This window comes from Alligator mississippiensis, chromosome 1, assembly GCF_030867095.1.
Source record: "Alligator mississippiensis isolate rAllMis1 chromosome 1, rAllMis1, whole genome shotgun sequence".
NCBI lineage: Eukaryota > Metazoa > Chordata > Crocodylia > Alligatoridae > Alligator > Alligator mississippiensis.
Window position 1 is genome coordinate 280,619,107 of NC_081824.1, and position 26,077 is coordinate 280,645,183.

Sequence of the window (26,077 nt, forward strand, 5' to 3'; positions counted from 1 at the left end):
CTTGCACGTGGGCAGGAAAGATTGTTGGGATCAAATGATCCCAAAACATCGGTATTAAAACGTTTTTTGAAGATTGCCAGGGTGGATGACTACCACTTCTGGGGGAGCCTGTTCCAAACCCTCAGCTTGTGGTTACATGGTTATACGTTTTCTTTTTAGTTGTTGCTCCGTGGACTTGAGGATGTCACTTTGATCTTTTTCACTGTGGAGAAAGAAGAAAGTTGGGACATCCTCAGTAGTTTAATTCAGAGAGGATGTTTGCTAGTCTGCCTTCTGAAAACCGTAGTCTAACTGAGGCAATTAGTCTAGATTCATTTAACAAGAGTTGTAAAAACTTGTTAGGATACAGCTAAATGTATTTTTAAAGTTTTTTCTTCACATATAGACTTTCCTTTATTGTTTTAACTAAAAATGCAATAGTGACATAGTATATTTCACTGTTCCTTTTAGAATCCCTTGAATGCCTGTTAGACACGTAGCTGTTGGCTGTGTACCTGCAGGTGTTTTTTCCGTAACAAGTAATATTTCAGTCTTAATCGAATCGGGAGTTCGGCCCATCCCACAGTGGGCAGAAATCCTTATTAATAAATGTTATTTGTACTTAATTAACCCCAATTCCAGAAAAAAAGTGCTAACAGGATTTGGCCTGGCGATTGTATGCTGCTTCAAACCATACTAGGTCATTGTTTATCCAGGCAGATGTACTTTGGTAAAGATGTTCTTGCATTGACTGGCATCATTTAGCTGGAAGCTAGTTTTCAGGAAAAATGTTTAAATTGAGTTTCTGTGTATTGTATGACCTCTTGCTAAACTGTCGATTTGTTGTGTCATGTCAAAGAAAAAATACTATTTTAAAATCTTGTCATGTTCTTCTTGCTTTGCTTTCTCAGAAATTGAAATGTTTATTCAGAAATGGTTATTAACTCAGGACTATCTGACTGTGACTGGGAGGTGCACAATGCACAGGCTCCCTCCCCACTCCCATGGGCTATGCCAAGGGCACCTCACCTCCTCCCTTTCCCTGGCTGTGCTAGCAACATGCAAACCTTTGGTCTCCCCCATCACAGGTCAGTAGGAAAGTTGGCTGCCAAGTCTGTGTTTTAAGCACTCACAGGTTACCAGTATGACAGCCGTGAAATAACTGGAGGTTGGTTTAGGGCATGGGTGCCAAAGATACAATTAATTCATGGGCCAGATCTGGCCTGTGGGTTTTGGAAGAACCCCACGTGCCACATGCACAAGCCCCAAGCCTGCATGTGGCACGTGGAGCCTATCTGGTGCACATGGCTTGCAGCACACTGGGCTGAGCCCAGTGCTGCAGTTACTGCACATGGCAGGGGAGGCCAGTCCAGGGCCTGCGCTGCATGCAGCACCCACATTGGACCGGGCCTGTGCACTGGTGGACCCACAGACCATCTGCCTGCAGCAGAGCCAGCACAGGGCTGGTCTAGCCCAGTCACCTTACGCAGCATGTGGCCCATGTGGGCTCAGCACTACAGTCCAGGATTGGGGCCAGTGCATGTGTAGGTCCACATTTATACACTGGACTGGTCCTGTGCATTGGCTCTGGTGTGTGGAACTAGTCTGTGGAACCAGTCCAGCCCACAGCCCAGTCCCATGACCCTCATATGGGCTGTGGGGTCAGATGGGGTTGACACCCCTGTTGTAAGGAGAGTAACATGATTGATAACTGGATGGGGCGGGACAATTTGCTGTGTTAGTCTGAAGTCAGGCAGAAGGCAGGGCAGAGCGGTATCATAGGCTCCGGACAGACTTTCCACTTAAGACATGATTAACTGGTTAAACATGTTTTAAGTAGTAACCTGGCCAAGTGTTCAGTCAATCAATGGTGTGATAAAAAATAGGCATAAGTCACAAAATTATTGCATAAAATAAGTGTAGTAACTTTGTGGCTGGTTCTTATTATGCTTGTAATTGGATGTGTGGCCAGTGCCCCACCTCTAGAGAAAGCAGGAACCTTTCAAGACTGCAGTGTGCTCCAGAGGCTGGAGGTCCCGGTCAGTTGGCTCCCAGCCAGAGGAGTGCACCATGCCCAGGCAAATAGCAAGCTTGGTTCCCAGTTGGGGAAGGACATGGTACAGTTCCCAGACTTGAGACTGATCAGCTGATGTGGCTCCAAGCCACAGAAGTGCATCATATGCTCTCCCAGCTGGGAGCCAAGCTTGCTACCTTCTGGTACAGGGATAGCCCAGGATAAAGCTCCCCCTGAACCAGCAATATGGTGCAATGGGATCTGATGCAGGAGCTCACAATTGTACCTCCTGCTATACATGTATGGCATGGCAAGAAGCACAGTTGTTGGGATCTGGCATTATACTTTTACTGTAATGTCTGTTAGCATGTTGGGCAAGTGTGCCACAAATTAGCCCTGCATCCTATTTAAGTGCTACTCTGATCTCCTTTCCATGTCCAATCTGCTGCTTTTGCCTTCTGCTTCCTTTTCTGTGCTCTCTGCCTCATCTGCTGCTTTTTTCTGCTTCCTGCCCTCTCTGCCACCATGTTGCTTGTCCCCTCTTTGATCCTGACTTCTGCCACGTGCAGAGGCTGCCCATGCGACTTGATATGCATGCTGCAAGTTGCCTACATCTATTATAAACAGATTGACAGAGGAATAAACTTTTGTAAGCAACAACTTGCTTTGTCAAATAGAGGTAGATGTTAGAGGTGAAATTCTTATTGGAGTTGTTCATCTGTGTAATAATATGGTAAAATTAAATTATCTTCAGTATTCTGGTACTTTTAAAATCTCAGTGGTTCTCATCCAAAGTGTGTGCTTCCTCTGAAGCTCTTACTCTATTTAAAGTATCATTTGAATGTGACACTATTCAGTTTTTTGGAACAAGACTGAAGATTAATCCCAATGCATATGTTCCTAAAGGCATGGTTTGTGTCAGAGTTGTCCCTTTTAGGAATCACCAGGGAAATTTTGCATCAGATGTGCACTTATCATTGCAAAACATTTTACACCTTAGTCTTCTGGTCATTTAACATTGACTTTTAGTAAGATAATGTCACAGAGCAACTGATTTCCAATTTTTGGACTTGCAAAATTTCATTTCATAGTTTGCACCAGTGGTTCTTATCCTTTTTAGACTCAAGGTGCTCCTTGGAAAATGCAGACTCTTAGGGCTTTCTTACACATGCTCTGAGGCAGGGTGCTTTAATTAGAGTGGCTCTGAGAGCCACTCTGATTAAAATGCCTGCAGTATCTTGTGTATCAATGTCCCCGTACTTTAAACTGGCAGTGGGGGCGCTTTAATTAAAGCGTGTCAACAAGCACCCCTGCCGCCATTTTGAAGCGTGGGGAACATGTGGAAGTTGGTTGGAGCGCTTCAGCAGGCTTGATTAATTGAATCTGCTCCAACATGCTGTAATTGCAGCATGTGGGAGCAGCATCCGGGCTTGTGTACAAGCACCCTTAGCTTTTAGCTCAGTTTTTGAATACAGAAACAATTCTTCTGTTGCAAAGAGCTCAACAAAAACCACAGCAGGTCAGAATGTTTTTGCCACTAGGGATTCCTTTTTGAATTTTCTGGCTTTATCTTTTCCATCATCTGTAGGTGATTGCACATGTAACAGTACTACTATTGAATGGTAGCCTTAAAAAATATTTCATGACACCCTGATTGAGTATCACGGTACAAACTGGAAGAAGGGCTTCAGTTTGTAAGCTTTCTTATCAAATTGGGTCTGGCTCTTCATTAAAATACATGAATGCACATGTTGTAGATTTACCATATTTACTGGATTCCAAGAGGAGGAATAGAAACTGTTTAGAACAGAGTAACAAGTAAAAATTCTGTACTTGCAAGCCAGTGCTGGGTTCCTCTGGCTCCCCATGGCAAGGGAATTGGCATCATGCCAGGGAACAGCAGGATCCAGCACAGCATAGGAATCCATTCCTGGCTCCATATTGATCCTTTGTTTGTGTTTATTTGTGTTTTACATTAAACTGAACAGAATCTGGCTTGGAAACTTGCGGTTCTTTAGGCATGCCATGCAAATTAAGATTAATATGCAAGCATGCAACTCTGTTTTGTTCTGTCCCCATCCCGCCGCCCCCCCCCCCCCCCCCCGCCAAAGAAAGAATCAAGCAGAAAAGGCTGACCTAAAAATTAAATCTAAAAATGCAGTCATTTTTGGAAGAGACTTAACTTGACCATTCCTTTAAAAACAAAACTATTGTATGCCTTGCAACTAATATAACAGTGTAGCTTGATACCCATCAGCAGTAGCCAACCTTAGCAGTATGTTTTATGCAGTTACGGTACTAAAATTGTGGATGTGCATTTGTTGTTCAGATGAAAATGTCTAAGAGTCAAATGTTTCAGGATTAAGAACATAGTCATTTTGCATTTACTTTTGCACAAAGCTATGACCTGTTGGAGTTGAGGATATGGGAAAGGATGTAACTATGTCCTCATTTCAAGTAATTACTTAGCTGACTTTGGGTTTAATTATTAACACTGTTTAAAAATTTGCTTTGTAGTTTAGCAACACTATACGGCATTTGTTAGATGGGCTCTGCAAAAAATATTGTTTATTTGCCAACAGTTCCAGTATTGTACATTTAATCATTCAGTTTCTCTGAGGTTAGGCTGTTACAGAAATAAGGTAACTTTCAGTGAAGTGGAGCTTCCGATATTCACATTAACTTCAGTGGAAGTTGCTGGGTGCTCAGTATTTTGGATACTAGAATAACATTTAGATGTGGAAGCGTTTAGAAATTTGGCTTTAGACATCCCTGTTTGAAATTCTTGGTTTGTGACTAATGTAGTCTTATTGTGAAAACAGAATGTTTATTGATATGTTTTGGTTTCGGTTGTTGAATTATGAGATATTTAATGCTTTGTTTCCACAACCACTTTTCTTTCTAGGTGTAACAGATAGCTTAAAAATAACTCCAACTGACCAGCCTATGATCGAAAAAGCTCAAGGAGAGAAAGTTACGTTGCCATGTATGTTCACACTCTCACAAGAAGATGAAGGCCCATTAGATATCGAATGGGTTTTAATACCAATAGATAATCAAAAGAATGAACAAACTGTGAGTAGACAGAGCTTTTCAAATGCAATTTAACTTCTAGTTGTAAAAAAAGCTTCATAAATTAAATCCTTCCTTCTACATCAAACCTTTTTTTGAATTTCAAGACAGAAAACTTGTGATCTTGTTTAAGAAGCAACAGTCATAACATTGGTGATTGTATTTACTTTTCATAATAAAAATATGAGTATAAGTATTTGTTTAAAAATATCAGTACTTGCTTGTTATGGACTAGTGGTTTTTAAAAATAAAAAAGTACTAGGATGAAGATTATTTTCCATATTTTGTTGACAGGAGATAGTGCTGTCCTAAACTAAACAAATCCTCATTTGCCACAAAAATAAATAAATAAATAAATAAAAACTTTCGGTTTTATTCATGACATGCTAATCTCCTTAGAACTGATCCTTTGAATGGATGAATATTAGATGAAGCCCTTTGGGGGCTTCTAACTTTCCCTACCTTCCTGACCTCCCCACTCTGGGGCTGAAACTGGAGAGGGAACGGGCTGAGTTACTAAGCAGGCAAACCATATGACCATCTGAGCTGGAACGGGGGCTTAAAAGGGGCTGCCGGTCCCCCTGGCATGATCAGTGCTCAAGGACACACTTTGGCATGGACAGAGATAATGCTGGGGGGAAGATAGTGGAGTGTTTGACGATCTCCTATTTTATTCTCTTTTTTTCAATTGAATTATGTGCTGCCTTGGTAGGGGGAGGATGCCTAGGTTTTGGAGACAGCTATGATATTTCTGAGGGGGGCAAAAACAGAGGGAAGGCCTTGGAGGGAGGACTCCCCAGAGTTAGGTAGGAATGGAAAGGAAAAGAGGTAGGAAGAATTTCCATTTTCTTTTTACCAAGTTATTGAATGTAGGTTGGGAGGGTGGGTTGGGAGGATGTTCTCCTTAAGAGGCAGGAGAGCAGCAGTGACACACTGTTTTTTTGCATGGGTGGGGGGCAGTTAAGTGTTTTCTGCCTTCTTGTTTTAATATTTTCTTCTTTGACTTACTTTCTCTTACTGTAAGCCTCCCTGAACCTTCTGGGGGAAGGGTGACATAAAAAGGTAATAAATAAATATGGAGATTTGTAGCGCACAAGTAGCATGATGTTTTTCTTTCAGCTAGAAGATATTAGCCAATCTTGGCTTATCAGTGAGATATTTGGCTCTAGAAATTGAGATGTTTCATTTCACACCAAAAACATTGTCATGTGGGTTTTTTCTGCATGCTTTTTTTGGGCTGAGTTTATTTAAAATCATGAAAAAAGTAATGGCTGGCCAGTTTTTGAAGAAATAAATTGAGATTATTTTCCAATATTTGATCTACAGATCTGCTTGAAAAATTTTTTTTTCTTTCTTCCTTTTAGATAATTATGTATACTGTAGACAGGGTCTATAGTAATTACTATGAAGGCATGCATGGACGAATGCAATTTTCCAATCCTGATCCAAAATCTGGTGATGCCTCCTTAGAGATTCTAAATCTAAAGTCAACAGACACTGGCACATACCAGTGTAAAGTGAAGAAGGCTCCTGGAGTTCAGAGCCAAAAAATACAATTGACTGTGCTTGGTAAGATATATTTTTCTTCATCCCTTTCTTCCCTTCCCACACCCTCCTCAAACCCTGCCCCCCTCCCCCCCCAATAATGATTGGTTTATATTTTATATATAATGTCTTCTGTTTTGAGTTGAAAAACTATTTTTGATAGCACAAAAAATTCAGCTAAATAATTTACTTATCAAAATTTCATTCTTGAACACAGTTGTTGACTCAATTCTGATATTAATTAAATATAATTTTATCTATTAGTAAAGCCAGCAAGAACTAAATGCTACGTTGAAGGATCACAGGAAATTGGAAGTGACCTGACCCTAAAATGTGCAGCACAGGAAGGTTCCCCTGTCTTGTCCTACAGCTGGAGAAAACTTACTGGCACTGGCACAGAACAACTTCCGGCTACATCTTTACTGAGTACCCTTTATCTTCTGCTATTTTTTATTTTAGTAATATATTTAAGATGGGTAGTGGTTTTTTATTCATGACTTATTCATGGGTTGAACTTGAAGCACTAAATATTTCTTGCCAGTTTTAACATAAGACAGGCAAAGTCTTGACACTTGCATATGAATTAGATGAAAGAAGCCAAAAGACATTCTATTTTAGTTTACTGGTAAATGATAGTGAAATAGAAGTAACTATTATAAAACTAGTCATTATGTAGTCTATACTTCATATTAAAATGAACTCCTAGAGATATAGCGGTATCCCTGAAAGCCAGGCTAAAAGTACTTAGACGTTATTAAAAATGTAAGTACCTATGGTGAACCAAGACGTTTGGAGATGGTGAATTAGGGGAGAACTAATGTAGTAGTGTTTGATTGAAAGTAATTTTGGGGAATGCTTAAAGTATTGGCTCACTAAATCAGAATAGAACATTAAAATTTGAAGTAACAGACTCAAACTGACTATATCTGACACTTGTGTAATCTGTTAAACTCTTTCACTGTTGCTTCATCTTGCTTAAAAGAAGGCTGATGCTTTAAGGCAGAATTGCTGGCCAAAAGGGAGAGCAATATCTATTGTAAACATCCTTGAAATATTTCATTGTATATTATATGGCTATAAAAATAATTATAAACTAAGTAATTCATTCTTAGTTTTGTTGCTACCCCTTTTAACATATGAAAAGGAATCAGTAGGTTACAAAGGCATACTCACTTTTGCTTTTATGGGTGCATCTACACATGCTTTACTGCAGAGTTGACTAATTAGTTCTGCAGTAAAGCATCACTGTTTACACGTGCTGATATTGGGGTACAGTAAATTAACTGCCATAAGATAGTAGTGCCCCTGATAGTACCTTCTTTTGGCAGAGTCATTTACTGAGCAGAAATGCACATGTGGACAGTGACTGGGATTGCAGCAGTATGAGTCAGGGTGGAGCAGCTCTGGGCTGGCAGCAGGTTTTGGGGGTCAGTCCCATGGTTCTGTAGTTTTGGTGCACACATACCCCAGTCAGCCCCAGCATCTGGAGCCTGGGGCTAACTCCCAGGGGCTGCTCCACTAGCTCAAACTGCTGTGGTCCTGGTTGCATGTGAAGATGCCGTGCCTGGGTGCCACTGACAGATGCAAACTGTGCCAGAGTTTATTGAACTGAATGAATAGCTTGTGTAGATACACCCCATATGTCTTAAATTCTTTCCTTATAACTGAAACTTGGACAGGAGTACTGCCACCCATATGGCCACTAGCCTGATGCTTAGAGTTTTCTCTAAGGAAATGGAGAGAATTTGGGTTTCCTAGATTCTGGGTCAGTGCTATAACCATCTGAGCTATTGGGTAGCGAAAAGGCATAGCTTTCTGGCCTTATTTTTTTAAAGTATCTCTTTTTTGCTAAGTGAGAGAGATGTGTAGGCACCTGCCTTTAGCAGGTTTCCGAGTTGTAAATATGTGAAAGGAGGCCACGTATTTATTCAACTAAAAATAAGTCACTTGATCTCAATTTCTGATCTCTCTTTAGATCGAGCCATTAGAATCTAGGGCATGATGACGTGAATGCAAAACTTGCTGTCGGGCAAATTGGTCACTCCCAACAAATCCAGAGAGTATGCATAACTGAATAGTCAATATATAGTTGTTGAAGAGTGTCTACTTTTTATGCAGTTGCACAAGACAATTTACTCTGAACTAGCTGGATAAGAAATAATAGCAAATAAACCCCCCAAATCTACTTTTACTGGCCTTTACTGATACCAAGGTAAAGATTATATGAACTGGACCAGGTGTTCATTAGCATAATGTAAGTAAGGTAGATTAGCTTTTAAAATAATTTCATTTATGCTTTGGTTTAACTCCTTTGAGAATATTGGATAATTACAATAGAAGAAAAATGCTAATCCAAATTTCTCCTTCAATGTTGTAGATAAAAACACAGGAGAACTTTCTGTAAAAAATGCCTCTCAGGATAACTCTGGTACATACAGTTGCATTGTTTCCAACAGAGTCGGCACAGACGAATGTTTTCTTGTGCTGAATGTTACCCCTCGTAAGTATTTTCTTGTACAATATTTGACTAAACATGTTTGTTTATTCAACACAGTTGAACTGATAGTTGCCATTCACTTGAGCATGGAACATTCTTTGAGCTCCAGAAAGGAGGTCAGTGTTTTTATGTGGCTTTCTGTACAAATGAAGAATTATTCAAATTTAACATTACAAATCAACTGAAACCCATTTGTATTATTCAGTAGTTCTATGGCATAGAAAACAGGGAATGTTCTTACCTTTTTATTTAAAGGTAGGAGAGGAGATTTATCTGTTCATTTGATCTTTTGAAGGCCAGTACCATAGTCATTTCTTTTTCTCTGTTCTAGCTGTAAATGTAGGTGGCATAATTGCTGGAGCGATTATAGGAACATTGCTGGGGCTCTGCTTACTGGCTTTTCTCATATCCTATGCCTGTAAGAAGCACAGAGAGAAGAAATATGAAAAAGAAGTGCATCATGATATTAGGTAATGACCCATGGTTTTAAACCTTTGAGTGATAATCTCTGAAAATTAAAAAAAGTAAGTTCTGTCCTTTCATTAATAATATGTTCGTAATGGGAGCTGAACATTTTTCATTGATCTAAGTCAGTTCATTAACTCAGTGTAACAGCTACTTCCAAAACCATATATTTTTAATGTAGTATGAATGTAATTGTTTATGCATACCCTATTTTGTAATATTCCAAAATATTTTGTTTGGTTGAACAGAGATTCTTAGTGTGACAAATATGTTTTTAAGTAAAAAGTTGAGTGCTATGTTTGTTGGGATTTTTGCTGGAATAGAAAAAGCCAATTAGAGAACCTTCACAGAACATGTAAAAACACCAATACAGTCCTGGTTAATCAAGTTTTCTTTGCAATTTCATTTTTCAGAGAGGATGTTCCCCCTCCAAAGAGTCGGACTTCAACAGCCCGCAGCTATGTAGGCAGCAATCGTTCTTCTCTGGGTTCAATGTCTCCTTCCAATATGGATGGATATACCAAGACTCCATATAGCCAAGTTCCAAGTGAAGACTTTGAACGTACCCCTGAACAAAATCCAAACTTTGCACCACCAAAGGTAGCTGCACCTAATCTTAGTAGAATGGGAGCGGTCCCTGTGATGATTCCAGCACAAAGTAAAGATGGCTCCATCGTATAGAATAGGGTTAAGTTTTAGTCCTTTTCTATTCATTATAAGTATTAACGAAACCTATCTTGTTCTACTTACATTTAAAATGCACAAAATTTTCCAGGTAGAAAATGAGCAAGCTAATTTGAATCTTCCTTTTTAATTTCAAGCGTAGTCACAAACCTTCCTTTTAAATGTCAAACATAAAGGGTTTGTCTACACATGCATTTATGCTGGCTTAAATTTATGCACAGTAAGCAGGAATAGGCTGGCGTCAACACGTGCAGGCGTTAAAACACATTAACGCTGTGTGTGGACTGACAGGACTAAAGTTTTAGTCCTGAGTCAGTCCACACACACGGCATTATTGCGCGGTAAGGTGTCTACACATGACATACTGCACAGTAACTAATAGGGCATAAATTTGATACCTTTGTCATGCAGGTATCAAATTTATGCTCAAGTCAGTGTAAGTCGCCATATTTACTGTGCAGTATAGGCCTGCATGTGTAGATGCGTGCTCGTACTACATGGTAATTTTGGTTACTGTGAAGTAAATGCACACATGTAGATGCGCCCACAGTATATTAACAAAGCATTGATGTTCCCAGCTAGATACCAGCACTGACCATAATTAAATTTAAGTTAGGGTGCTGAAAAAATATTGTTAGGCTAATGTGTGATTCTGAGTAGAAAACAAAATTGTAAAAAAAAAAAAAAAGCACTGCAAGTGATAAGACATTCCAGCTGTACAGCAGAGGTTTGTTATCATTCTAGAGACTTTACTCTGTTTGCAGTGACTGAAATGTTTTAACTCGTTTGGGCCACTCTTCTATGAAATCCACAATAACTGAACTATGAAATAAATATTTTACGAAAAGTCTGTGAAAATCTTTTAACTTGATTTGGAGCATTTTCTGAAGTGCTGAAACTTAATTCAGGGACAGACAGTTGCAATGAACTGAAGCAATAAACGTGACTTCATTAGTTCCAACAAGTAAAATTTATAACAGACCTAGCATGATTTTTGGGATCCTACATTTAGTAAAGGAACAAGAACTTATAGTCATGCTAAGAAACTTAAACCTCATTCACGTTTGCTGCCATTAAAAAAGGCACTATAAATGTGTTACTCACAGAACCTAATCTTTCAAAACTTCAGGTCAGCTGTTCCTGTCCCTTAAGCCAGAGTATCAAGGTATATCCCACAGGCCAGATCTGTGTGAAGCTGCTCTATCCTGCCTGGCTACCAGCAGGCCACTGGAAGTGGGGGAGGCATAGCCTGTCACAGGATCCAGGGCTCTTAGGCTCCAGTGGATGTGGTGATCAGTGGCAGGAGGGATGATACAGCCCTAGTCACCCTTCAGCTGCTTTGTCTGTCGCCAGTGCCATGGCTCCACTTGCTCGTCCACTAGCCCCATGCTGGACCTGCTGTATACCCTGTGCTGGAGCTAGAGCTGCCGCCACAGCACAGAACACATGGCTCCAACCTGGAATGGTGCCAGTGGTGGCAGCTCTGGCATGGGGCGTGGTGCATGTGGCCAGAGCTAGAGCTGCGTCCTGTGCCCCAAGCTGGAGAGATGCCACTGTCATGTGGCATTGGGTAGGAATGAGCTGCTATCATATACCCAAGGCTAAATCTAGCCTGCAAAGACCCTGCAAAGAGCGCAGTGGGCTAGATCCATTCCAGGGCACAAGGTGAGGTTGGCACTCCTGCCTTAAGGAATGGACACAGGTCTATTTACATCAGTTCTCAACCTGCAGCCCAGTTAGCACACTGCTGCTGTCCATGTGATATCCTGTTAAAACATTTTTTTTAATGGGTACACAGGCAGTAAATTGTGTGGCTGTGGCCCACATAACACATTGGAAGCTACAAGTGTGGCCCACCATGGCAAATAGGTTGAGAACTCTTGATCTAGTACTACATTATTGTCAAGATTTTCAAAACCTTGCGATGACCTTTAAAACAACAGTTTCCTTCCAAAACAGTGGCCTGTTGTTTTTTTCCCTCCCAAAAATTTAAATATTCAGAAACTGTATTTGACTTCAGTGAATAGCTGTTAAATAGTCAACTTTTGGTAAAATCTGGCCTTTTACTTTGGAATATCATTTTAGAATACCAATACCAAATAGGTCATTCCATTCTTGTTGATAGAAATAAAGAGTTTTGGTGAATTCTCTTTGCACTGTGGTTATCTAAAAATAACTTGTTGAGATTTTTTTTTTCTTGGTTGGGGGGGGAAGCCTAACATTTTGCACCTCTTGCAAACACAGTGCTATAGAGAAGTAAGTGCTTATTTTTTTTCTCTTGGTTTCAGACCTACTAAACTACTCTTCATGAATTCTAATAATGCCTATTGGGTAGTTGTAGATAATGAATTTAAACTTTCAACCAGTTTGTGTTTTTGTGAAAGTGACATTTTTCATAACCGTTTCATGAATTTAAAACATCAATTGTAGATAACAAACTGCCAAATATTTTAGTAAACTGTAAAGGAATATAGTATGCAGCACTATGTCTGGTACTGCCTGTGTGAAAGATACTAGATATATCGCTGTAACAGTGTGAGAGAAAAGGTTTTTCAAGCTTATAGGCTATAGTGTCTTTTTTTAATTGACTAGATCTGTCTGTGATAAGCTTTTCAGCTCATTCCTAAATATTTGTCCTAGCACTAAGTAGGTATACAACTTTTGATCTGGATTGTTATGTAGGGTACATATCCTTTCATACTGATTTTAGAGAGTGAAGTGAATATTAAGTATTCTCAGTTTTTTGTATACAAACTTCCTACATTTGGGACATCTTTTAAGGTTGTAATCTTACTGTTAGAACTAAGAGATTTTCATCTGTGCCTTTTCAATAAACTTTATGCCTGATTGTAACTTAATTTTTAAATGAAATTTCTGGTGCCTAAATTACTGTTTGGACAGGTGCTTTTAGAGATGAAGGTAGTCTTCAAAACACAACACTGTGATCTGTTTTCTTTATTTTCACATATTGCTTGTTTGTACTTCTTCATGTCAATTTTTTGGATGCGACTTAGGGAATTTTTCTTAGTGTTATATATTTTAAAGTGCTTTAGTTTTGTTTGAACTTCTATTTACAATTAGTGAGTACTGTTACTGTACATTGCCAACTTTCCTATTTTATTAGAATGGTGGAGGATTAAGACTCTTTTGTGCTGAATGCTACTTTCTAGTCATTTTCCAGACACAACTACACAAGTTAATTAACAAGGTGTTTTTAAACACTTTTCAAAGTTTGGAGATGAAGATAACTATCTTTCTCACCTGACTATAAGTGCTAAAGAGGTGCTGTTAAGGTTAAATGATATATACTCATATGTTACCTACCCCAAAAGTAAGGTGTTTATTAATTTAAAAAAATACTGTTGTCTCAGTTGTGAGGATAAATTAGCTGTGCAAAACTAGAGCTGACCCATGGATTAAAAACCAGCTGTAGGGCTGGACAACCAGTTTACAACCTACTGTGCTTGTTTTATGTAATTGTTGACATGTGAGGTAGTTAACATTGCATTTTCTATTACTCTTGCACTCCCATCAGGTAATCATGAAACACTAAATCTTATACTAATGTAGACAAAAGCAGGATTTGTACAAGTATGTCTCAACATTGCAGGAATTTTGAAATAAAAACATTTTGTGTGCAGTGAATGGGAAACTGCAAAGCAGCAGAGAACCCCTGGTGCTGGCATTGTCTAACAGCCATTGTTTACAACTGTGCAGAGAAGTTTACGTGATCCAGCAAATAATCATTGCACATAAACATGATTTTATTTCAAAATTGCTGCTACTTTTTGAAACTTCCTTGTACGTATAGTAAACTCAAGTTAATTTGCTGCAGTACCAATTTGCTGCTGTTCTAATACCCAGCTAGCACCATTCTGCTCCCAGATTTGTATTCCCTATAACTGGCTGCTACTGTTGTTTGCATTCCATTTGGAGAGACAAGTTAACCAGAGCATAATGTATTTAATGCTCTGCCAGTTAACAGGAAAAGTCTGTGTGGACATAATGGGAAAACAGCATTATGTACCCTCAAGACATAACTATCAGGTCTGTCTGTCTGTCATTGCTTAGGGAATTAAGGATGTTGTCACTTCCCATGACTGTCTGAAATACAGAATCCTCTTGACTTGGTAGACTTTACCCAAAACTACCTAATATTCAGGCCTTATTAAATGGTTAAAGCACTGAGAAGACCATTTTATTGCTATTATAAATGGATTTTAAGTGTCAGTTTTTTCTTTGGAATTGATGCATTCTACTATTCAATTTATAAATAGTAATGATTGTTAAAGCAAAGACTGGTTTAACAGTATTTTGCCTATTAAGAGATTGGATGGAGGCCAGCAGATTGCACAATGTCAAAAATAATAGATAAGACTACTAAGGAAAACTCTTAGAAGAAGTAAGGACAACTGGTATACCAATTAGAACACGACTTTATCAGTACTTCATTCCATCAGTTGTAAATGATTAAATCCAAATGAACTGAAGAAACAATTACTAGTTACCTCCATGGCGATGTAATTACTTATCAGCTAATATATTTGCTTGGTACAAAGAAAGCATTAGTTTTCATTAAATAACAAATTTTGAGGGCAAGGGAATTAAATTAGCCCTGTTCTGAAACAGCTGTTAAGTGTTTGGCTTTTTCCCACTGAAATTTCATGCAGGTAAATTTTAAAGTATGTACTAAATCTTAAAAATGTATTGAATGCAGCAAGAGAGAAATTAATGTAATTTGTCACTTATAGTTACTCCATTAAATGTGGCATTTTATTTATTCAATAAGTGCAAATGGGCATATTTAAAAAAAAATGTTATCAACTTGTAACATGTCATATTAAATGTTGGCATTCTTCCTGCCTAGTAACTATATGACTAAATGCTACAGGCATGTTTAAAAACATCCATTTGCGGAAAATCTCTAGTTAAAGGAAGTAACTTCTGTATATAGTAATTTTCAGATGAGGATTTTTGCCTTTGCCACACAATCTTTCTTAACTAGAAGTACCTTCCATCAAGCATGGTAAGGCCTCATAAGGCATTTAGATCATGTAACCCCTATTTAGACATTGTTTTTAGCTTTCCTGTGGCCTTTGTGTTGGATCCACAATATTGGGGTGCATTTCAGTTCAACCCATAGCTTAAATACCTACTGGAACTAAAGAAGTTATACACTTCACAAGCACAAAACATAATGTTTGATATTGGTATGAATTTGAGATTTTGTATTTAATTTTTTTTAAGTATTTAAAGTACAGGCATTGAAATTTGTAGGAGTTCATTTGTAAAGGAAAAAAAACTTTAATATACAGTACTGTAGCTTGGTGACAGACTTGTGTACTCTGTTGAAATAAAATTGTTAGAGAAAATAAGAGTCTGTCTTTATTTTAAAGCAGGGCTTGTGTGTGGCTCCACTTTCTCACTGTGTTTTGAAGCATCCTAATGAATGTGACTGCCCTACTATGTTTGTACTAATCACGTTCTTCTTCTAGTATCTTTTATAAACCTAAATGGAGAAAAAAAGCAAACAGCTGAGTGGTTTAAATTCTTTATGGGAATATATATGCACTTTGTTTTTCTATTTCTGGTTTTCTATTTTTGCTGTTCCTAAATTCTAGGTTTGATTTGATTTTCAAATTGTTGTTGACTGCATCTTTCATTGTAGGAATAAAATATTTGACTATAAACGTCACCTTCTCAAGGCAACTATGATACTATTCTAGATATAACTCTTTGAGACATTATATAATCACTGCTCCTCTTACTGAGTGTATGTATTCAAAATAAGTTGTTTTTTTCTTTGAAGGGCTCATCAGCTTCCATAATCTAATTTTTAGTGTTTGTAAATTTCTGTTTTTCACAAGATAAACTTGTTCTTAAATCTGCAAACACTGCAAATTCTAAGTCTATGTAGAATAGGTTCAGTGGTATTAGCTACACATTTTTAATGCTTTCATTGACATTTGCAGATTTATATTCAGATTATTTAATTAAATTATAAGATTCTAGTCACGTGACCCCTGGTCATAGCTTTATACCACTATGAATTTAAGGAAGCAGCTGCTTAAATTTCATTTTTTATCAAGTATTGCAGTGAGAATACCTTCTAATTTTAATTGTGCAATATCAGATGTTATTTTTAACATCACTTTACCAAATATAATTATTGATCAGCTAAGTCTAAGAAGATAGTATGCATGAAAAGCCTATGATAAAAATATTTTGCCAGTATAGCAGTTCTTTAACCTTCCAGTCCAGAGTCATAATATAATCTAGGTATTAATATTCAAGGGTAACCTTTATGCAGAAATTTAAAGGAAATTTAATAGATTAACTGGGTTCTAAATCTAAGAAATGAAAGCAGATAGATTTGATTTTTAAATGTATACACATCTGAGGCATTGCATTCTTAACCAAGTGTCTTGAGTCATCTCAAGGGTGTGACCCAGTTACTTCAGTTGATGAGTATTCACTGTGTGGGGGAGGAACAATACCCGAGAGGAGATAAACCATAAATACTTAATATGTACATGTATTTAATGAGTTCATGATGAAAACAGGTACAGAATACTAATTCAGAAATAGATTGTTTTTAAACTTTAATAAATCTGGACCCACTGATTTCCTTCTGTTGCCTGGATTTTCTAGTTGGAATGGTCAGTTGCCTATTCCAGTAATGCTAGCAGTATTTCTTGATTTCATATTAGCCTCACATCTGGGCAAAGACCTTCTAGATCTTTATAGAACAAGGGGCATTCAGACTGGCAGAAATCCTATTGGTATTGGTATTACTTAGATTTCTCCAGTAGCCTTTGTGGGTGCCTGTAGAGGTGCAGGGATGCTGCTGCGACGTGCTGTAATTACAATGCATCAGAAGTGATCTAATTAATCATGCTAATTAGCACACTCCAGCAGCCTCTGCCACTTGTTTATTCAGTGTCCCCATGCTTTAAAATGGTGGCTGAACTTTAGTTAAAGCACCCCTGTCGCAATTTGGAAGTGTGGGATGCTGAATGCACAAGGCGCTACAGATGTTTCAATTAGAGCGGATCTCGGAGCTCCTGTAATTAAAGCCCCCCCCCCCCCCCCCCGCACCTGTAAAGATGCCTTGCATTTCCATTTTTTAATTTTCTTTGAGACAAAATACAGCAAGCCCATCTTTATGCTTTTCATCCCTTTGAGCAAGAAAATTTTTTTGGCTGTTGAAGCAGACTAAGAAATTCTGGATATTGCTATTTTTATTGAAATTTAGGTGAATTAATACATTGCTCCATTTCCCCCAAGCTGTTTCCTCACTTGATCAGTTCTTTTTTTCCATTTCAAAACAAAATCACCAAGGTTGTACTCTGGTTTGTCTCCCAATTCCTTCTACCTAATTCAGACTCTTACATCAGAAGGTTAAATCCATAAGAACTAGGTAGCTAGTCCTGAATTTCCACATGTAAATATGTATGGGCATCTCTAAGCCATTAAAAACCCAAGCCACTCGGGCCATCATGTGAAACTGAACAAATATTCCAATTCTGTTTGCATATCAGAAAACTGCCATCACATAACACCTTTTCAGTGCTACTGATTTGAACAGCCTTGAATGGCCTTGGAATTCTATTTTATCCATTTATCCAGTGCTCTTAATTCAAGTTCCCATAATTCAGCTCACATTTGCAGTATTTTGTTGTGAACAAAGCAAGCAATAAGACAGCTGCTCCAGTTTTTACTAAAGTTAGATCAAAGATGTAGAGTGCTTGTTTGTCAAAAACTCATTTGTACTGTATTTTGGTTCTGCATTTGTCATTGAATGGGTATAACAGGATGGGACCTTGACCTTGATAGATATACAAACTGATACTGCTTCCAACTTTTTAACTTTAGATTATCCACAAAGAACAATGAATGTGTAATAATTCTTGAGAAAAAAAAATCTCACTCTCTTCTCTTCCTCCTCCTAATCTAACAGCTCTATGTTTATCAGGTACCACAAATTTATAATATTCTTTTTCATTAAAAACAATTCATAAGTATATTCTCCAACTATTTATTTTCAAGTGTCAGGAAAAAAAATACTCTTTTAGAAGGATTAACCCTTAACTCTTAACTGGTGAGTTAAGAATTTTAGGGAGGGGGGGAGGAGGAGGAAGTCTTCTCTGACTTGAGAAGGAGCTATAGCTAGGGACCAAGTCAAATTGCAACTTCATGAATTTCACAAAATCTGTGTGTGTGTGTGTGTGTGTGTGTGTAGAAGGGGAGGTTGAAAGGGGGTGTTACTAAAACTAAAATGCTGGCTACCCAGTGGGATCCAGTAGTCCTCCTGGCCATACAGCTTGCTGGGGGAGGGGGAGCTGCTGGCATGAAGAGCTGGCAAGATGGTTGCCACCCCCTCTCCTCTCGTCACTGATTGGCTAATAGGGCTGCCTGTCATGTGGCCCTGCTCCACCAATCTGCACTGAGGGGTTGGGTTATGTGACGGACAGCCCTCTCCACCAATCAGCTGCAGGGCCACTAGAGCCCATTGGCCAGTCAGAGATATGTGGGGCACCATGATAAGGCCTGTGAAAATGGTATCTGGCCCTGCAATCTGCCCATGAAATTGGCTGTCTGCCTCTTTGAGTTGAGTAGACCCCTAGCTATAGCTGTTGAGAGAAGGGATTGAGGAGGGAATAGAGAGAATAACTTCTCCTTTGCTACATAGGAATGCCAGCTGCTGTCAAGATTCTGGTCACCAGGCACAGTTAAGTTGTTGAATAAACCTGATCACGATTTTTTTTAAATTTGGACTGGAACAAGCAAGTTAAAAAACAAAAAACAAAAAAAAACGACTCTTCTTACTTTATTTTTAGGAAACAACATTCCATTTTTTTTAAATTTCGGGTTAATCAAAATATTTTAATTCTGATAGTTTTGAGGTTTTAACTTTCAAATAATATTTCAGTATGAAAAGTTGCTTCTAAACCTTTATATCCAAAAAAAAAAAATGTTAACACAGGCTATATTGACACTTTTTAAACGTTTTTCTAACTTTCTAAATAAGATTTAGGGAAATTTTTCAAACAGTACTTTGGCATGGAAAACTGTTTTGACAGATTTTTCTTTCATTCGGATCTCCTGCCAACTCGCTTCAGTCTACCATTGCAGATTGGCATCCCTCCCAGCTGCCTGTTACTTTCAATGTATAGTAATCAATCAGCATCTGTTTTCATGTTTTTTGTGTCTTATCTCTCCCACTCCCACCAAAGCAGAAAATGGTTTGGGAACTCTTTTTAAAAAAAAAAATGAAATTCAAGATTCTCCTCCATAAATCTTAAAATGTAAATTTCCCCAAGTTCACACCAACACATCAGTGAAGGTATATTGGTATTTCAACTCCTCTCCTACCCCTCCCATTGTGTCAGGTCTTACAATAGTAGAAAATTACTATTGTGAGTTACTGACCTGATTCAGTAGAGGGGGAAAATGTACTTTATTAAAACACGTTTTGTTTTGACAAAGACGATTTTCAAGAGGAGGCTAGACAATCACCTTGCTGGAGTCATCTAACCCCATTATCTTTCCTGCTTGGTGCAGGGAGCTGGACCTGATGATCTTCCAGGTCCCTTCTGGGCTTACAATCTATGAATCTATAACAGTTTTGTTTGAGAGGCAAGGATTTCTTGTGATATCTTTCATTGGACCCATTGTATAGCTGGGAAGCTGTTTGACAAACTTTTGGGCATCAAATGCCCTTCCTCCATTCTGAGAGAGAAGAATTTAGTCTAAGCTAAATATCAGAGAAAATCCATCATGCAAACATGATTTTTTGTTTTGATTCGTAATAGCGTGCTGGCAGATGATATACTGTAGAAATAAGGAAGCCTTAAGAACACTATTCATGTTCTCCGTGTTTTACTGTGAATTATATCTGTTGATGAGAGAATTTCCTCCACCGACAGTTTACAGTGATAGTTTCCTGTTCTAAAACTTTATCTCCACTATACAGTCTTCTAGCACCTGAGAAATAAGAACTGGCCACTAAGTTTTTTCAGATATAAGTTTGTTGCAACTGATGAGAAACAAATACAAGGACCCACTACAAAGTGTGCACTTGTCAAAAGACATTCATTACTTTTATCTTTTCTTCCATTATGGTTTCCACCCACCATACTAGGTCAGGTGGAACAGCAACAGACTTGACATGAAATGTGTAGAATATTGTTAATGCAGAAACTGAATTACTTTTGATGTTTAAACTAGATGACATCTCTTGGGTGCAGCTGGTGGTTTGTGAAACACTGTGAAGCACTTAAGTTGTGGCAGCTAGGCACTGTATTTTTTATGAGTAAATAGAATGTCCATTCCCATTGCTTTTAATTCCATAACTGTCAAGAGGAGAAACATTTCTTCAAGATTTAAAAAATAATATGATAGTACATGGCAAAACTTTAAAGGTGCAAGCACCTGTTTTGAAGAAAAATATTCCTCTGGTGCTGATCATGCATGTAATATTATTTTTTTTCTTAAGCAAAAATAAAAAGAAATTTATCTCAGATGAGCTATTTACTCATGCTTAGCCCTAGATGTTTTACATCTAGATACACGTTTTATACAAAAACAGTTACTACTAGTAAATTAAATCTTTTGAAATGTTTCTTCCATCTTACCTGCCCATACTTTATCTTGTAAACAGGTAATGATGTGAGCATTTCAGAATTTGCATTCCTGTTTGTCTAGTGACTATCATGTATGCTTTGAGTTATATAATGAGAGCAATAATGCATTAATAAAGCTGGGTGATGATGCAAATGTAGAAAATTCATTTAAAGATTACAAAATGAATGTGTGTTGGTGATGTGTAAATGTGACCTACTAAAATAACAAAAACTCAGCTGCTTTGAGAGGCCCAGGAAATTTCAAGGCAATTGTATGGTTAGGCAAGAGAAGTTAAAGGGAATAGATACCCTGCAGTGAGCTTCCAACACTCAATATCCCTAATGCCCCAGAACAAGTGGTCTGCATCATGATTTCTCACATACGTTTATCAGAAGTTTTTTTTATTAAACAAACTTACCCCAAAAATTACATCTTTACCTGGTTTCCAGTCCCTTTTGATAGTCCATTGATATGTTGATGACACTTAGATGTTGTATGGTACCAGAGCCATCTAAGATGCTTTACAAATAACATGACTTATCGGTACTGAATATTATCTCAGTCAAGTACTAATACACCACTTGACTCCAGTACTAGTCAGTAGGAGTCATTTGTGCAATAAATGTGCTTCAAAGAATTAGATCTTTTTCTATTTTAAAAAATAATTATTCAAATGAGTCAGTGAATTAAATGCCTCACAGTATTAAAACTGAATTTTAAAATTCTGATGCAATGTTTTCATAATCTTGTTTACATGTCTTAAGCTATTGAAAATAATATATCGTATCTAGATGATTGTAAGTTTTATTCAAAGTGTACTTTGCTTCTCATGCACAGACAATGCTTCAATATGGATTGTAAACATTTTACAGCAAAAGCTCTGTCATCCAGCATCCTCTGGGAATGGGGGATGCCGGGTAATCAACTGTGCACCATCCAGTGCACTCCCTGGTATCAGTGTAACGGGGGACAGGGAAGGAGGTCCCGTGCAGGCTGCTTTGCCCCAGGCCATGGGCAGAAGAAGTGAAGAAGAACTCGGCTCATGGGGGCAAAACTGGAAGTAGGACTTCCAGTTTTGCTTTTGCTGTGTCCCTCAGATGCCGGTTAGTAGAGCTTTCCGGCTGATAAAGTGCTGGATAACACAGCTTTTGCTAGTATTAAGAAAGAAGTTCTGGACTTTATTTTTTTTTTTTTATTTTAAAGTGACTTCATGTATTAATTTTTGAATATGCACCTATTTTTATAATTCTGGTTTCATTTATAAGTTTACATGCTTAAAAAAAACACATGGTAAGGCTAATTGGACTGAGCGTCTCCCACAGCAACAATGTTAAAGCATTTAAAAAACCCTCGGTTAATAAGAAAAAGTCCTGTAGGATTTGTGATTCATAATATTTTCTGATTTTTGCAGAACGAAAAAAAATGTGAATTTTTGGTAAAACTGAAAACTAGCTAGTATGAAAGGGTTAGTAAATGATCGACTGATTGCTTATAGAATCTACTATTTTACTATTAATCAATTGTTACAAGTTCAGCTACATCATGAATCTATGATGCTGAATCTACCCAGCTGAATCTATTCAGCCTCCACAAGAGAAGACCAAGAGGGGATCTGGTGGCCGTCTATAAACTCACCAGGGGGGAACAGCGGAAAATAGGTGAGGCTCTGTTCCCCCGGACATCACCAGGGATAACAAGGAATAACAGCCACAAATTGATTGAGAGCAAGTTTAGGCTTGACATCAGGAGGCATTACTTATTGGTTAGGGCTGCCAGGCTGTGGAATGGGCTCCCAGGGGAGGTGGTGCTCTCCCCTACCTTGGGGGTCTTCAAGAGGAGGTTGGATAGATATCTGGCTGGGGTATTATGATCCCAGCACTCGTTCCTGCCCAGGGCAGGGGGTTGGACTTGATGATCTGTTCAGGTCCCTTCCAACCCTAGAAACTACGAAACTGAAATTGTAGGAGATTACTATTAAATAAACAGAACTAATATACATTTCTTTCAGTATGCTGTAACATCAATTTATAAATGATTAACAGCTTTAATATAAATTACACCTTTATTTTCTGTTTGTTTGCTTCATAAGTCTTTTCAGGAAGGGAGAAAATACCTATATTCTATACCTCTCTTCATGTTGGTGGTTTTCCTGCACTCACATAAAGCTCTTCTACCTGTACCAGGGCTTAAAAACTTGAGTGAAAGAATCCATTTACCCAAAACAAGTTGCAGGATTGGGGCTATGTACAAGATGCCAACAGACACAGCAAATTAAAACAAATTAGACATATCTTCTCCTCTTATTTCAATTACGTTCCTTTATAATCTGTAAGTGTAGTTAATAGACAGTTTTAGAAGCATTATCAAAGATTTTTCAAATTGCTAATGTTTCTTTTACATAAGTATAAATACCATTCAAAGTGATCATTGAATCTGATGCCAAAATAATATTTTACAGTACCAGTATATTTTAAACAGTGCATTAATAGGTTGCAGTACTAGCCTTACCAGCTAATTACCATCTTTTAAGTGTGGCATTAATAAAGCATCATTACATTTAAGGTCTAAGCCAAAATCTATTGAAGTTGGTGGAAAGATTCCTTCTGGCTTCAGTGAGATTCATAAATGTTAGGGTCAGAAGGGACCTCAATAGATCATCGAGTCCGACCCTCTGCATAGGCAGGAAAGAGTGCTGGGTTTAGATCGCCCCAGCTAGATGCCTGTCTAATCTAGATTTGGATCAGGTAACTTTATTTTTTCAATCCTTAGGGTACAATCCAGGAATAAACAAACAAACAAAAAAAGTACGGGAAATGAAGTAATCTGAAAAAACATTAGTAAATACATTGGTCTCCAACCTTCTCTGAAACTTTTCTCTATCAACTTTCAGCAGCATTGTGTTTGGAATTAAAATAGGCTTATGAAATTAGGCTGTTGATTTGAAAATGTTACCAAATGTACCCGATTCCAAGGTGATGCTGAATTTTAAGATGACCTCTCCACAATAATTCGATTCTAAATATTGTTATAATTTTCCATGTCTAGAATGTAATTATTGGAGGATTGTCTTAGCAGTGCAGGGGGATGAGGCAAATTTAAGGCTGGAAAGCAGGGGCAGAGGGCTGGGAAGCAGGGGTAAGGGGAAGAGGCAGCCTGACTCCTTCCCCTCCCCCCTCTGCTGCCTGCCTCTCCACCACTTGCCTCCCCACCTGCCCCTCTCCCCCCCACTGTTTTCCTCACTAATGTGGATGCATGGGGAGCCCAAGAACTGCTCTTACCCTACACTGCAAGGAGCAGCTGTGCTGAGTCTAGCTCAGCAGTATACAGGTTCCTCCTTCCTTGCCCGGCTCCCCTGCCCCCTCCCCCATCTCTGGCCAGGAGCAGATTGGAAGGAGGAATCTGCACGTTGCCACAATTGCTCCTTTCAATATGGAGCAGGAGTGGTTCTGGAGCTCTTGGGTGCCTGCAGCAGCTGAGAGTCAGACCTCTACAGCTAGGAGCTGTGGGGAGTTGCTGTGCAGGGGGCCCGGCTTGGCTAGAGACTACAGCAGCAGCACTCAGATTCCTCTTTCCCCGCTTGGCTCCCTTTCAGCAAGGGGAATGAGGGGAGGGGAGCAGACTCTGGAAGCAGGCATCTACACGCTGCTGCTGCTGTCCCTAGCCCAGCCATGCTCTCCAAACCACTGCTCCTGACCACTCCCAGCTGGAGCAGTTTGGTCCCCAATTCTAAGAAGTGGCTTTGTTTTTTCCATTATTAAAACATAAAACTAAAGTTTTGTTTTGAACGTAATTGCAAAAATCAATTCACTTCTCTCAAGCCTTGTCAGGAAAGTGAATATATAACAAAAGGCAAGATTTTTTTAAAATGATACGGTTGTACTGTTGTCTTGTTACTGTACGTTCTTCTCATGTCACGTCTTGCACAGTTGAACAAAAACATCAAGGCCGTACATCATCAATAACAACTTTAAGATGAAGAAGAAGCTAAGAAATTAATTAAATGAAATTTCTGATTTAAGATTTGTTGATGAACTAATTTCAAAGTTAGCTATGAGTAAGAATACATTTATTTTTCATTTCTTTTTTTTGTATATGTTTAAAAGTTAAGTTGCTTGGTACCAAAATACTTGCATTAGTGTTCAAATTTACCAGCTAATTTTTAATATGTAATTTAACCCCTTTTCCTAGGCTTAGTCCAATATACATGTTGGTAAAAGGCATGTATATTTTTCTAGTAGGACTAATTGGCAGAAAAGCCACTAGTTTGTTGGTTGGTTTTATTTTGTGTTTTCCAGATTCTGCAACTGGAAGACATTGTGGAGTCTCTATGCCTTTAAAATTCTTAATAGATGTCTGAAAGTGAAAACATCTGTCTCTGGTTGCACCTAGTTATGCTGGAATTTTAATCAGCACTTTGGGCATAAACAGTAACCTGCTGACAGTAAAAAATGGGTCACTTGAGTGCACAGGAGAATTTTGATTAGGCAGCATCCTCCATTCTGGCCAAACCACATTTAACTAACCTTTTTCGGTCCCAATCATATGCTTTATAGTTCATAAAGAAAGATTGTGGCAACTGCAGGATCCTCACTGATGCCAACAGGGCCCTGCGTGAGAGAATTTCATGTGCATTGAATGCCATCTTTTAGGATTCCAAGATGGTATGCATAATATTTGAGGAGATGTGGTCTTAGTCCAATGAGTTGGAGTAGGACTTGAGATATAGGCTTATTTCCTGATGCTGCCACTGCTTGCTTGAATTATTTTTCACACTTGATTTCCATCAGTTTCTCCATCTGTAAATATGTATAAAAGACTTTTATGGATGAATAGCGCTCAAGAATCAGAAAAATAGGCTTGGAAGGTGAAATCATCCCCATCTAAGCCATCCAAAGATGTTCATTTAACTTACTCTTAAAGACTTATAAAGATGGAGATACCACAGTATTTCTAGGTAATTTGTTCCAAAGCTTAGTTATACCTTCATAGTTATAAAGTTATTCTTAATATACCACCTAAATTTCCCTTGTGCAATACAAAACATTTACTTGTCCTATCCCCTGTAACCACAGATACTAGTCTATCTCCATCCTGAGTATAAATCACCTTTTGGATATTTGAAGATGGTTATAAAATTCCTCCTCAGTCTCCTCTTTCTCCAAACAAAATAATCCCATTTGTTCTAAGCTTTCCTT

The 26,077-nt window shown here is 38.3% G+C and overlaps 1 protein-coding gene and 1 long non-coding RNA gene across 5 annotated transcripts in view; one reads left to right on the forward strand and one right to left on the reverse strand.

Moving 5' to 3' along the window:
• Positions 1–9,445, reverse strand: part of LOC109280370 (uncharacterized) — a 65,978-nt gene extending 56,533 nt beyond the window's left edge. Inside the window, exon 1 of the long non-coding RNA XR_002086671.2 lies at positions 9,349–9,445. This is a non-coding gene — a long non-coding RNA (uncharacterized LOC109280370). The remainder of the gene's footprint in view (positions 1–9,348) is intronic.
• The window catches only part of CXADR (CXADR Ig-like cell adhesion molecule), a 68,367-nt gene that overhangs the window by 36,883 nt on the left and 5,407 nt on the right, over positions 1–26,077 (forward strand). For 3 of the 4 annotated variants that reach the window (XM_006270098.4, XM_019476267.2, XM_019476269.2), the window contains exons 2-7: positions 4,899–5,068; positions 6,430–6,634; positions 6,875–7,036; positions 8,988–9,110; positions 9,439–9,577; positions 9,986–15,631. In XM_006270098.4, the coding sequence (XP_006270160.1) occupies positions 4,899–5,068; positions 6,430–6,634; positions 6,875–7,036; positions 8,988–9,110; positions 9,439–9,577; positions 9,986–10,253 (1,067 nt within the window). In that variant the 3' untranslated portion in view covers positions 10,254–15,631. Of the gene's footprint in view, positions 1–4,898; positions 5,069–6,429; positions 6,635–6,874; positions 7,037–8,987; positions 9,111–9,438; positions 9,578–9,985; positions 15,632–26,077 lie in introns of those variants that run through there. The other variant, XM_019476268.2, reaches the window with a different exon arrangement.